This window comes from Lytechinus variegatus, chromosome 2, assembly GCF_018143015.1.
Source record: "Lytechinus variegatus isolate NC3 chromosome 2, Lvar_3.0, whole genome shotgun sequence".
Classification (NCBI taxonomy): Eukaryota; Metazoa; Echinodermata; class Echinoidea; order Temnopleuroida; family Toxopneustidae; genus Lytechinus; species Lytechinus variegatus.
In genome coordinates, this window is record NC_054741.1 from 70,296,581 (window position 1) to 70,310,042 (window position 13,462).

Consider the following 13,462-nt stretch of genomic DNA (forward strand, 5'->3'; position numbering starts at 1 on the left):
ACTAAATAAAAACTACTTTTTCACATCCTTGTGTGGGGCTATGATAATTCACATCTTTTCCGTTCTTTTTTACAGAGGTTCACACGTGATTAAATCACGCTTGTGTCTATACATGCAGATTGACGTAAGAAGCTTGCAATGAATTGATAAATAATTTTCCAACTGCAGCAGCAATGCCAAAGTCCTGTAATCTTTATCAAGATCCAAGATCTTCAATGCATGTATAATTACGCGGACACAAAATCTGTACATAATATATTATGACGGTCAGTTAACCGGACACATACCAGGGCTGTAGTTGTCTTTGCGCTCGAAACATGATCACTTCATCGGGGAAAGGGACTTCATTGACCACCATTGAGGAATTTCGACGTCGGGCTAAAGAGTTGCTTACAGAAGAAGGCTGGTTGTTTTATAATGCTGCAGCGGGACAACGGTCTACATTTCAAGAGAGTGTGACTGCATTTGATCGGTCAGTTTTTATTCATTTTAAACAAAAACATTGTGCATAGTGAGCGTTTGTAACTACACCCGGCCGTAATTTGCCTAAAATAACGTCAGGCTATAGCTAGTGGGGGGGGGGGTACCTTTTATTTCAGAATCGATATATTAGGAGAATAAAAAGATTGATGACGAAGAGAATATTCGGGAAAAGGTGAAAGACCAGGGGCAGTTTCATAAAACTTTCAGTAAGTTAAGAGAGACTTTAAGAGCGACTGATGGGAATGGTGATCCTTTCTTGTGGTAAATGATATATATAAAATGTTCATTGGCGATGGTTTACTGGTCGGTTCACCAGTCCGCGTTCTTAAAGTCGCTTAAATTATGAGCAGGTTTATGAAACACCCCAGTCATGGTTTGCGAATTGAATAGTCTACGTGCGAAAAAGATTGTCGTACGATGAAAATGAAACCATCAAGTAGCATAAAAACTTACTGCATAATGAAAATTCGGCATATTACAATCCAAAAAGCACTTCAGTTGGAACACTATAGAATTGGTTAGATCTGTTCAAAGGGTTACTGCAATCATTTGGTCTGTATACTGAGGATAGTCTGTAAAGATATAATAAACCCGCAAATCGAATACTGATATAGGCAAGTGAAATTTAAAGACCTCTATCGTCGCCGAATCCACGAAGTGGCACACGCGACCGTTGATGCGCGAAATCACTTTTCGAGACAAACGCGATAAAAGATTTGTACATTTTCAATTAATAGTTGCTATTGGATTGTGAAGTTTAACAGAATAAAGAATGCACTAGCCAGGTATTTACTCCTTCTTCCCATGTAAACATTTTATCGAATAAACATCAAATCTTGACATAGCAGTGATTCAAACACAAGCATGACAAGTGTCGTTTTGTGGAAAATATTACTTCAGCGTGCGTAGAAACGGCGCGCACGTGCGTGCCATTTCGTGGATTATTTTACAACGGATTTTGAAGCTAGTGTGGGTTTATTTTACTTTAATTATCTCATTAATTACAGAGAATTTGGTTCTATAATTTCGGTGAAATGATAGACCATAGCAAAGGCATACTAAAGCTGAAAGATACTTGAAATTGAATCCTAAAACAAAAAGATACTCACAATTTACTTTTCACATGATTTTGGGACGTTGTGCCACTTCGTGGATTCAGCGACGATATGAAGGAAAATGTGACAATTTAACATCTACACCTGATTTGAAAAAACGCTCTCTCCCACTCCTGCTCAACGCAATACACTCTCTTTCCGACACTTTCCAGTTACGTGATTCGTCCTCGTATCCTTCGTGACGTCACACGTCGTTCTTTGTCTACCACTGTGTTGGGTCAACCAATCAGCATGCCTATCTGCGTAGCTCCATCGGCAGCGCAACGCTTCGCCCATCCCGATGCGGAGGCAGCATCGGCTAAAGGTATATATCCAGAGAATTGCCCACGTCATCCAGGAGAGAGCATTACCGGATTCTGTGTACATAGGCGGCGGAAGCGGGGGGGACGTGTCCCCCCCTAAATTTTAGGGGGGGGACGGTCCCCCCCTAAATTTTTGTTTGATAACCTTTTTTTTTTTTTTTTTTTTTTTTTTGCTTGTCAAATTTTTTTCCTGCGTCCCCCCCTAAATTCACGTGTACCACCCTGAAACGTGTGTTGTCCCCCCTAAAATTTAGGTTGATGACCTTTTTTTTTTTTTTTTTTTTTTTGATTGTCAATTTTTTTTTACATGTGTCCATCCAAAATTTCAGGTGGACACCCCCTAATTTTTTTGGCTTCCGCCGCCAATGTCTGTGTATAAAGGGATACTCCAGGCTAAAAATAATATGATGGAACATATCAAGAGAAATCAGACAACAAAACACTGAATAACTTTTGTTGAAGGTTATGTCACTTTTTGGGAACTTTTGTAGACTCCAAAAAAAAAAAAAAAAACACTTGGTTTGCATGCTTGCAAGGCATCAGGCATACCAAGCAACAGAGCCATTATTTCCCCTTGGTATATTGCTTAAAAACATAAAAAAGGCACAACACATTTATATCGTTCTTATTTCTTGAAAATCATAATCTCAGACTTTGTTTTACTTAAATCTTTCAAGGCTTCTTTTTGATATTGTAAACCTATTATTATAATTTATCATGTTCATTTCATTGCTTAATAAATCGCCCATATATAGGAACCGCAGATGCAGACACTCTGTATATCATGTCGTCCTTTGCTAGTTCAGCTATCGCCGAGGTTTCTCAGGTAGCTCCTGGTGGATTGAAATGGATGCAGCTGTATCTCTTCAGAGATCGTCGTTTTGCAGAAAACGTGGTGAGGGAGGCTGAGAAAAAAGGATTCAAAGCGATCGTGCTTACGGTCGATTTACCTCTATGGCCAGACTTTTCATCAAATAAATCTTCAACATCGAGATATCATTACGATCCAAACCTAAGGTATTAATATATAACTTCGGGATGTCTTGAATCAATGACTCTTTAACACCAAGGTATGCAGTTTAAAAAACGGCAAATCAGAAACAACTTAGAATTGTGCTGTCATGTTTGTATTTCCGATCCACTGCAGACCTTTGTGTTGCGGGTCCCATGGTGGAAACTGTTTATTATACTTACAGTGTATTATTGAAAATGTATAGTATTAATGAAATAAATTATTCAAGATAAGATAGACATATCAACAATATGCATCAAACATTGAGCCTAGAGTCACCACAGTGGAGTCACAGTTCAAATCTCTTATAGACCCATGACAAAAGACCAATTCTTCCATGGAAATTTTACATCTTTATTTAATACGGTTAAAAAAATCGATCCGAAAATCTCTCACATTTTTTATGTATTTGCATAGGTTAGTTTGAAAATGTAGCCGTACATCTCATCGGCTGTCATTCTTGTTAACAACCACGGCAGTCATGACAGTATTCGCATTGCAATGGTTACATACTTACATTATCATAGAGTTTCATATCATGGAGTTTTGAAAACCACTACGTAGACGCTTTATGGAACGTAGATAATATATTGTCAATTTAAATGGTGTATGACATATAGGCCTATGAAGCACCCCCACAATAAGCACCCCATCATTCCCGCTTTCCGGATCATGATTTTCAGCATACATTGTAGGAAAGGATGTTCGCCAAGATTTAGTCATTGCCCTCTTCTTTTTTTCCCTACAATTTTATATGAAATAAATCCACCGTACAGACCAACAAATTTAGCTCTGGATATACCAGAGGTAAATGAAGCTATCCGTTCAGGTGACGTCAACTTGCGTCATTTTTTTGCTGAGCAGTACAAATCACCTAAGACATGGGATGACATCACTTGGCTCAAGTCAATCACATCACTTCCAATCGTGCTGAAGGGTATCTTAACGGGTAAGGAGTAATTGATTTTCACTAAATGCCAAATATATTTAATGCTAGATAAATTATGTTGTACGCCATTTTAACATAAAAGAAGCACATCTTTATTACCCCGGATTATATTACCCCCTGTCAGTTTCATCAAGACAAAGAGTGGCATGATCACCAACCATGCAGTTCTAATATGATTATTCAGCATTTATTAATTTGTTTATTTATTCATGCATCATTTATTATTCATTAATCCTTTAATTTTTATCTATTGCAATATTCTTTAGTTGATCTATAAATATTTGTGCATTTAATCATTTATGGAATGGTGTGGTCCAGTAGATTTGTCTGCATATCAAGAAACAGGGTGTCGTAGGTTCAAATCCCAGCCATGTTAGCGTATTTTCCTTCAGCAAGAAATGATCCAAATCGACCCATACAGGTGAGGTGAATAGGTAACCGGTAGGACTAAATCATAAATAGTCCCTATAAGGCAATTCATGCAATTAATTATGAAGTGCAGTAGATTGCATAATTATTATAGTAACTGCGCTATGTAAATTGACATATCATTATTATCATTATTTATCCATTCATTTAGTAATTTTCTTTTATTTCATTTTTGTAATTGTTTGTACTAATTTCTATTTTCATTTTAATGCAATTTAATTTTTCTATTAATTTATTATTTTTAGGGGGTTAAGAAGTGAAACAATCTGGGGAAAGCTGAAGACCCGGTCTTACGATTTGTTATTGCTAACGGGGACATTAATTCCAGTGAATTCCTCGTCCGTTTCTATGTCTGTCAGAATATCAGTTTTACTGCCACTGGTTGAGAGCGATGCACCCCATGATGGAGGAGATAAAATTGAAATAAGAAGGATCGTTAATATTACAAAAAATGCCATAGATAGAAAATATCAAATTAAACCAAAATGCTATGTCTGACCCCTCAGATTTCTCCTTTTTAATTTCACTTCATGAATTTCTCACGACTAGAGTAATGATAATTCGAGAGCTTTAAAACATATTATGAACCAGAAAACAGAGACAAATCGTATCAGGGATGTCTGATTTTTGGTGATTGGACGTAAAACTTAATGGAATCGTCCAATGGTCACAACGCATATCACAATAGAAGAGAGTATTAATCTTTTACATTGCATTCCTGAAAGAGGTAGTAGAGTCAGTAGCCCCACCCCCCCCCAAAAAAAATAACCGTAATAAAACAACATGTCTATATTAATCATTATTTTATTCATGTAAAGTGCTGTGAGATTCTAGTCTTATAATTCGCTAATTCTCTCACTCGGTCACTTTATTACAGACGATTGATCGTAAATTGATTTACATAAATTAAAAATACATTTATGGTCTATCAAATTGTGAGTACATACTAAGCCAAATTCCAATGGACGAGCAATACAGAATACTGTCGTGTACAAATCATCTTGGACTTGATGATTTGACATATTTATGAACGATTAAAATAAATCAAGTAGGGCCTATCCTTCCCCTCAACCGCCTCCGAAAATCAAAATACCAATGTATAAAAAAGAGGCATAAACCATGAATTTGTTATGATATGTAAATAATGTGATTATGTTTGTGATAGTAAAACCAATAAAACTCATAAATAAAAAAAAGTTTCACTTTGAAATTTCCGTTTTCGGTCACCACATTCCTATCAATGTATATAGTAATAACAACTTTATGTTATTCTATAAGGGAGGGGCGGTTGGGATCAAGGGCGCCGGAAGCGGGGGGGCAGGGGGGGGGGCACTTGCCCCCCAAATAAAATTTGGGGCAAAATTTGGGGCAAAACGAGATTTTGCCCCCCCAATGTGCCCCCCTGAAAGTAGAAAAAGGATAAATTATTTAAGGACAAAAGCAAACGAAGGCACTTTTCTGCCTGAAAATTGTCATTTCCATTGTCAAAAATGAAAAAATTTTGCCCCTGACGGGGCAAATACATTATCATAGTAAGCCTCGCGTCTTTCGACGAACAGTTCCTCTGTGAAACATACCTTTGATAAGCCCCTTTTCCATCTTATTACAGTGTGATAACGTTTAACCTTTTAATGAATACATTTCAGACTAAAATCGAATGGCAAATTGATAGTGGTCCACCAATTATTAGGTTTATAACTCTATGATGCTGGCTGTGTCGTCTAACAAACGCGCGGTCGCCCAGAAGCGCTCAGACCGGACCCGATATCACTAATGCGCGTGAACACTAGTTACTCGAGCAACATATGGAATCTATGTCATAGCTGTCAAGCCCAGAAACCATAACATCTCGAGAAACTTGTTTCTATTATTTTATTTTCAACTAAATATGAATTGAGTTAATACAGTGCTAACAAGTCAGTGCCCTAAAGAAAATACCAAGGTCATTTCAACTCAATATAGACATGTCATCAGAAAATTACACGCAGAATAATCATGTGTAGAGGATTATAATTTATAATTTGTGAAAATGGTAAATCCCACTCGAAAGCAACTTGAGATAATGTTTAGACATGAAAAAAACAAAATCTGTGAAAGTGTCTTCTTGACCGGACTCATATTATCCGAGATATGAATAAAAATGTAAATAAAGAATATAAAAGAAAAAAATAAGCGTTACAGTACTGCTCTATTATAAAAAAAATCTTAAGATATTTTCACAGCCCCGTATTTTCCTCTATTCCTTTTCATTGGCATGATTGGAAGGCGTTTTGTCTGATACTATTTCAGCTCATATGATATAGCACGTATTTTAGATTCCAAAACTTCTTCCCATTATCTGTTACTAATCAGATCGAGATGGCAGCTATGTTCTCTGGTTCATCCCAGCTTTTGTTATTCATGGACGTTTGCAAAAATATAAAAACAATCCGGGAGTGGGTGGGGCTGCAAGACCTAAATTTTCGAAGAAACTTAAGAGCGAGGGGGTTTGTGATGGGGGCTTAAAAATTTTCTAGAATAAAATTGAAGGATTTCGTGCACACTTTTGGTGAATTTTGTGAATTTTGCCCTCTCGATCGGCGGCCCCCGGCTGCGTACGGTCATGTTTGCCATCTTAAAGTCTTTAAAAGGCCTATATTACATTGGTTTGAAACAATTTCGTTTGCAATAAGGCTCGTAATTTGCTGGAACTGCGACCCTGATCATGAAGAAACACCAGTCTGGGTCAGAAGGGAGGAAACAGAAGGAGCAAAAAGAACTCCAAGACTGTTTAATTCTCAAGAAAATTTATTTTTGAATGCTATTAGAAACGCAACTTTTATACTCCATTTTCACACAAAGTCCTTACCGTGGGGGGGGGGGGGTCCCACAGCCTCTCCCACTCGATCGCTTCGGTATCTCATACTGTCAAAAATATTGTGCCCCCTTCGGGATTTTGCCCCCCCCCCCAAAAAAAAAAAAAACTGAAAGTGTTCCGGCGCGCCTGGTTGGGATTTATATTAAAAACCCAATTCCCAACAATTTCCTGTTTGCTCTATTACATGTTGAAAGTTCTCTAAAATGTTAAGCTTCACTCTTGAAAATAAGAAATCTCTAGCTGGTTTACGATCTCGTTTGCCTCTCTTCCGTGAATCAAAATTGCAAGCGCTGGTGGTTATATACAGTATAAACTTCTAAAATAAAATTTTAAATAATTTGTTATGTGAATATATTTGTTTGGTCACCAGCACTCCCCAAAATAATCATCACTTAGCCGGCGGGGGGAGGGGCTTATGTTTTAGACTCAAATTTTCAGCTTCCTATAATCGGTAGTCTCTCGTCTTATGGTCATATTCTTTTTTCATTGCTCGTAATGACCCGCGCCATACATGTTAGTAAATCCCTCATTAGCCCCTCCCCCAAAACCCCTTTATTCTACAACCGCTCCTGACTTATTAAGGGATCTTATATATTCCGACCATATCCACAGGTAATACATTTTACTAAGCGATGTGCATCAAATTTATAGGGAATATGATATCAGATTTCAAGGACGTATACAAGACCCGGATATAAGAGCGGTAAAGACGGAAAGGGTATAGGCTTCTAAGGTGACGGGGGGGGGGGGTACAATACGATAAGACTCTATACAAAGCAACGGAATAGCTAGTTTACAGTATGAAGTGTATGAAGACATAATTTACGAGATAGTGAAAAGGCAGATAGTATCTCGATAATATTACTGTTGAACAAACAATCCTTTGAGCTTTTTCAAATGTGACATTTATTGTGGAAACTATAATTTCGAGATTATTATCCTCAGTAAAGGTTATAGCACAGCCCATCAGTCTAAACAAATATACAACTGAGAGTCAACTACGGAAGTCCAAAGGCAGCCTACCGCTAGTCTGCTGTGCAAACCCTTCACTCGAGTTAAGGGTCTGAATGTGCAGCCTACTCATGCCTTGTGTACTGAAGGCCCTCTCAAATTGAAACAGCGAGTTTTGTATGTGCAGTCTTTGCGTGGAGACACACTTGCTGATCAAAGTTTCAATCAGGGTCTGTGCCTGCAGACTAGCCTATCGCTGGCTACAATGACAGCTAGACTCATTTGACCTTTGCAATGGCTATGAACGTGTAGCTAATACCGGGAGCTAATATAAACATACTACTGGAAAACCAGATCAGTCTGCTCTATTTATTATGTAGCTGGTAACTGAGCACTTTTATTTCTTGGGAAGCTAAGGATCGAAACGTTTTTGTACGCAAAATGGAACTGCGTGAAAGAGTAATTATTGATGAAGCAAGTAGTTTGTCCAACAGATAGATGCCTGAAAGATACTATAATGGCCAAAGAAGAGAGAGATCCCACTGGGGATGACGAGCAGAAAAACGTTGATAACGATTCTCTTCACACTGAAAGTGAAGCACTATCTGAGGGTTACAATGATAATACACAGACAGAGAAACGTATTTGGACTAGAATCTTTGAGGTGATGATCCAACGAAGAGGGATCTTCTGGGCGCTGTCATACGCAATCCTAACTTCATTTGCCGCGCTGACAATCAAACTTTTATCTGGCAAAGTGTCTCCTAATCAGATTATGCTCTACCGATCACTGACTATCGTGCTCTTCACGGCGCCAAATCTCCAACGCCAGCGAGTATCGCTTTCCCTGCCCCTCAAAGCTTGGAGTCTTGTAGTTTTCAGGGGAATAGCCGGCATGGCAATGGCCATCAGCTATTACTACGCTATCCAACATCTTGATATCTCAACCGCCAAATGTATCAGACAAGGTTCAACCTTCCTTACATGTATCTTGGCATGCGTCTGTTTAAAGGAAAATTGCTCCATCGGAATTTCTTTATCGTGTTGCATTAGCGTTGTCGGCGTGTTCCTTGTTGTTCAGCCAGCGCCTATCTTTGATGGTCTTCTTGAAAGCAACAGTGACCATTCGCCACTTGGCTTACTCGCAGCATTTTCTGCAACACTTTGTATGTCTCTCATATACATCTCTCTGCGCTTTCTTGCTCCCTTCAAGGTAAACGCACAACTCATTAATCTTGCTTACGGTTGCATCGGATTTTTTGGATCTGCATTACTGGAAACCGCCCTAAATGACTGGTCCATCCCTCGTTGTGGTTATGATCGTCAGATACTCCTAGCTACCTGTATCATCGGCTACTTTCAGGTCATAACCATCACTATAGCACTCCAGACGGAAAATGCTGCAGTTGTTGCTGTTATTTCGACCACAGCCGTTTTTGGCACCTTCGTCTTAGACTATGCCTTCTATGACGTTACCCCGAATGCTTTTAAGATCATTGGAGGTCTTTGTGTAACAGGCAGCTCCGTGGGTGCAACAATGTCTTCTTACTATGCTGCTAAGAGAAGACTTTCTGAAAATAGGAGTTGATCTCGCGATTCGTTGAAATCATACAATATACTGATTATACTGTTGTGAACATTTTACAGTGAGTTTGCCGATCGGTACGACCCCATATTACCTTCAAAGCACAAACTCTGTTCTTCCCCTTTGCTAATCAATTGCTTGTGATATTACAAATATACGATGGCAGCGCGGCATATGAAGGGAATTAACACCACGAATGGATGCAATCCAAGGGTAATTGTTTACAATCAGGGTATAACCCCTACCCCTCTCTCTGACTGCAGGTAAAATAAAGTTACTTGATTTTTTTTTACCGAAGTTTGCTATGTATGAATTACAAGTAAAATTCTCAAAGTTTCAAGGCTACGATATGACGATATCATTCCTTTGTTTTGCACAAAAAACATACATCTATTTTCTGACGAAAGTATACCATAGCGCGAGGAACGTACAGTTCTCCGAGAGAGAGGGTTTGGGACTTCAAGAAAGTGACCACAAAAGACACAATGCATACATAATTACTTCGATTCCAATTTATCGGAATGAATTCCAGATTTTCGACATGATCTGGAACAATATTTGTAATAATATTCATCATTTCATAGTTCATTAAGCACCTATAATGGAAACAAATATCAATGTCATTTTCAAAATTTGTAGATAGATATGGTTACATTTTGTGCACTAAATAATCTCAACATTTTGTTCGCTATGTGTACATCAATATTTAACATGTTCTAATGATTTTATGGGAATATAATTATGTGTTCATGTTTTAATGAACACGTGGAATGTAAAAAGTTCTTTTTTTTGTTTTGACGATAATTAAATTGTTTTCTTTAGATATCTGTCACATTATATTCTTGTATCGTTCATTTGCTTTGAGTTTATGAAAATCCCTGTCTTGTACTTCAGGGAGCACACAATATTCGAAAATCAAGTAAATGAGAAGAAAGATTAAGGCTTTGGCCGTCGTATTTTGGCGTGTGTATTTGTTAGTGTCGCTCTGAAGTCATGTGCCAAGTTTCATAAAAACAAAATCACAGCAAAAATAAAAATGTTGTCCATGAAAAAAGGCCACAGTTAAATTTTCGTTTTTCTCTCATTTACATTGTGTAAGCCCTTATTCAATATTTTTTTTTCAAATATGTCTTGAGCAATATAATTCAGAAGTAATGTTTATCAACCTATGGATGGAATTCTGAACGAAAAATAAAACTGATCCGTTTATTTATGGATGATGGATGAGTGAGCACACATAAAAGGAAAATAAGAAAAGTCTTCAAATTCACCTGAATCATAAATTATTGAGGGGTTGTAAAAAGGAAAATTGGGTGCGAATTCCACTAGAATTTTTTCGTCAGCCTCGAACTTAGGACAAACTGCTGTTCTGATTCACAAGATTTCGACAAAGATCTCCCAGCTGTTTTTTTTTTTTAAATCATGATTTGACAGGCATTTTCAATACATTTACTGTGGTCTTGAATCCGTCTCCGTTGCAGTTGCGAAGACTCACACGGGTCGCAGAACGGTTTTGTAATTTGAGGTGAGGGGGGGGGGGGGGGGGGGGGTGCTGACCTTGGTGCTGACCATGCATTATCAACTTATTCTATACGTTTTTATACACGTTTATTAAAAAAAAGTGGTTCAATTGCCCCTGCCATGGAACGATGGGGATAAAGCGCCCCTTTTCTCAGAAAATGTTTGTCATTGTGTTGTTTAGAACACCTCTCTCATGCCTTCCTGATTCTTGTTACAGGAGAGGCTGCTCAAGAAGCGGCCGATGCTGGTGTCTCTGGAATCATCGTATCAGCTCATGGTGGAAGATACATGGATGGCATTCCCGCTCCGGTAAATTCATTATTTTATGTCTCTGGGTACATCAATATTTAATAAGAGATCATGATGAGACGTTGTAGGCCTCATTCGCATTAAATGATAAAAAATATACTCGATGTTTTTTTCTCCATCTCATAATGGAAAGGACTAAATCACCGTTAAAAAGGGCCAAGGACAGCACTTTTTAAAAGGTCGAGAAACCGTTTTTAGAGTGGGGAAGTTCCGGGGGGAACTTTCAAAAAATTAAAAACAAACCTAGACTTATTTCCTCTCTGATTATTGCCATCAAAAAGTGCATTGTGATATCAGGCATTTCATTTCATATTACTATCTTCATGAAAGTAAATTATATATTTTATCATCATGTCGGTATGACTGACTTAACATTATCCGCAGATTTTAAGCGATTAAAATAGTTTGATTACGTTGCCACAGTTAGACGTCCTACCAGAAGTTGTGTCAGCTGTCAAAGGTCGTGGAGTTGAGGTTTACATGGATGGAGGGATTCGATCAGGAACCGATGTCCTCAAAGCTCTAGGATTGGGAGCACGGGCTGTACTGATCGGGAGACCAGCACTCTGGGGACTAGCTTGTGATGTAAGTAAAAGCATGGACCAATGGAAAAAGTAACTCTTGACCCCTCTTGGCAGAGTGTATGTGTGGTGGCGATGGGGAAGGGGGGGGGGTGGGAACATGATGTTGTGTGAATTGTGTATTGTTTCTAAAAACGAATAAATATTTACCCCTGTCCTCGACCCAGGTGTAAAAAAGCAGCAAAGTGTTGCATATCATATCCTCCTTTCGCTTTTATCTTATTTGTTTACCTAGGTCCCATATAATAGCTGTTTACCTATCACACTTTATGCAACTAAACATTTCAAATCTCTGCCCCCCCCCCCCGCGATTGTGTTCAATACACAAGTTTTATATGCTTCATAACAACCCAGTGAGTATATGGGATCTTGGTTTTTATGAAATAAAAGGGGAACATACACAAAGGAATTGTACCTTTCAGAATTTTTTGACAGACTAGTGGTCTTGGTCTATGGTTGGCATATTATCAAAATTCCACTTTTTTCACAGGGACCTGCTGGAGTTAACAAGGTATTATCAATATTACGAAACGAACTGGATATGGCCCTGGGTATTTCAGGTTAGTCTAATGTGCCTCCCTACTGGAAACAACAGTGATGATGTTAATAGTAACTATCAAGTGAAAATGCTCCAATTTATCTGTATTCGCTATTCAGATTTTTTTTTACCTAGCGACTATGTGTTGATGTCACACTGGGTACTTTCCTGTAGGGTTATATCACGATCCTATTTTAGTCTGGATAGTCTAGTTATTAATGTTTCTGATAATATAATGATTATTTATATAAAAGGAAGTATCTCGCCCCTTTTTCATGATATTCACCTTTTACCTCTTCATGTAATTTTGTAAAGTTAATCCATTCCCAAATTGTTAATTAATTTTAAAAAAAAATTATATTTCGTTACGTTTGGCCAATAGAGGCCATATGGGCTAAAATATTTATTTCTATCTATATCTTTCTCTTTTTGGTTTTTATATCTATTTAACTTTCGATTTATATACTTTTATCTCTTATTTGTGTAACCATTTGAATTCATCTGTCTATTTATCTCACCCTCGTGATTGCCTGTAATTTATATAGTTGGATCCTAGATTTAATATGTATATTACAGCATAAGAAAAGCTAATATACCCTGTCAAACAATCACATTCCGTGTAAATATAAATGATCTTGCAATATAGAGCACTCTTTCAGTATACCTGACAGAATTATTCTGTTAATGTTATATTTGACAGGTTGCACCAATGTCCAGGACATTCCACCTTCATTGATAGCTCGGAAATCTTACCTCTGAATTCAACATCATAAACCAAACGCCACTCAGCTTATGAGTTTGGGTAACAAGGAGGCACAAGATTGCCAAGC

The 13,462-nt window shown here is 37.9% G+C and overlaps 2 protein-coding genes across 3 annotated transcripts; both read left to right on the plus strand.

Moving 5' to 3' along the window:
- The first annotated feature begins 276 nt into the window (after positions 1 to 276).
- Positions 277 to 13,422, plus strand: LOC121408854 (hydroxyacid oxidase 1-like). 2 transcript variants are annotated; one of them, XM_041600529.1, is made up of 8 exons: positions 277 to 472; positions 1,751 to 1,902; positions 2,656 to 2,917; positions 3,689 to 3,861; positions 11,422 to 11,513; positions 11,937 to 12,098; positions 12,585 to 12,654; positions 13,333 to 13,422. In XM_041600529.1, exons 1-8 carry the CDS (start codon positions 318 to 320, stop codon positions 13,389 to 13,391), a joined length of 1,125 nt encoding a protein of 374 aa, XP_041456463.1. In that variant the 5' UTR covers positions 277 to 317; the 3' UTR covers positions 13,392 to 13,422. The 2 variants fall into 2 exon arrangements, 1 of the variants encoding a protein (XP_041456463.1); XR_005969092.1 differs by lacking the exon at positions 13,333 to 13,422 and having other exon boundaries at positions 11,941 to 12,098; positions 12,585 to 12,651.
- LOC121408855 (solute carrier family 35 member G1-like) lies at positions 7,887 to 11,070 on the plus strand. Its single transcript, XM_041600530.1, has one exon. It carries the CDS (start codon positions 8,568 to 8,570, stop codon positions 9,684 to 9,686), a length of 1,119 nt encoding a protein of 372 aa, XP_041456464.1. The 5' UTR covers positions 7,887 to 8,567; the 3' UTR covers positions 9,687 to 11,070.
- Positions 13,423 to 13,462: the final 40 nt, after the last annotated feature.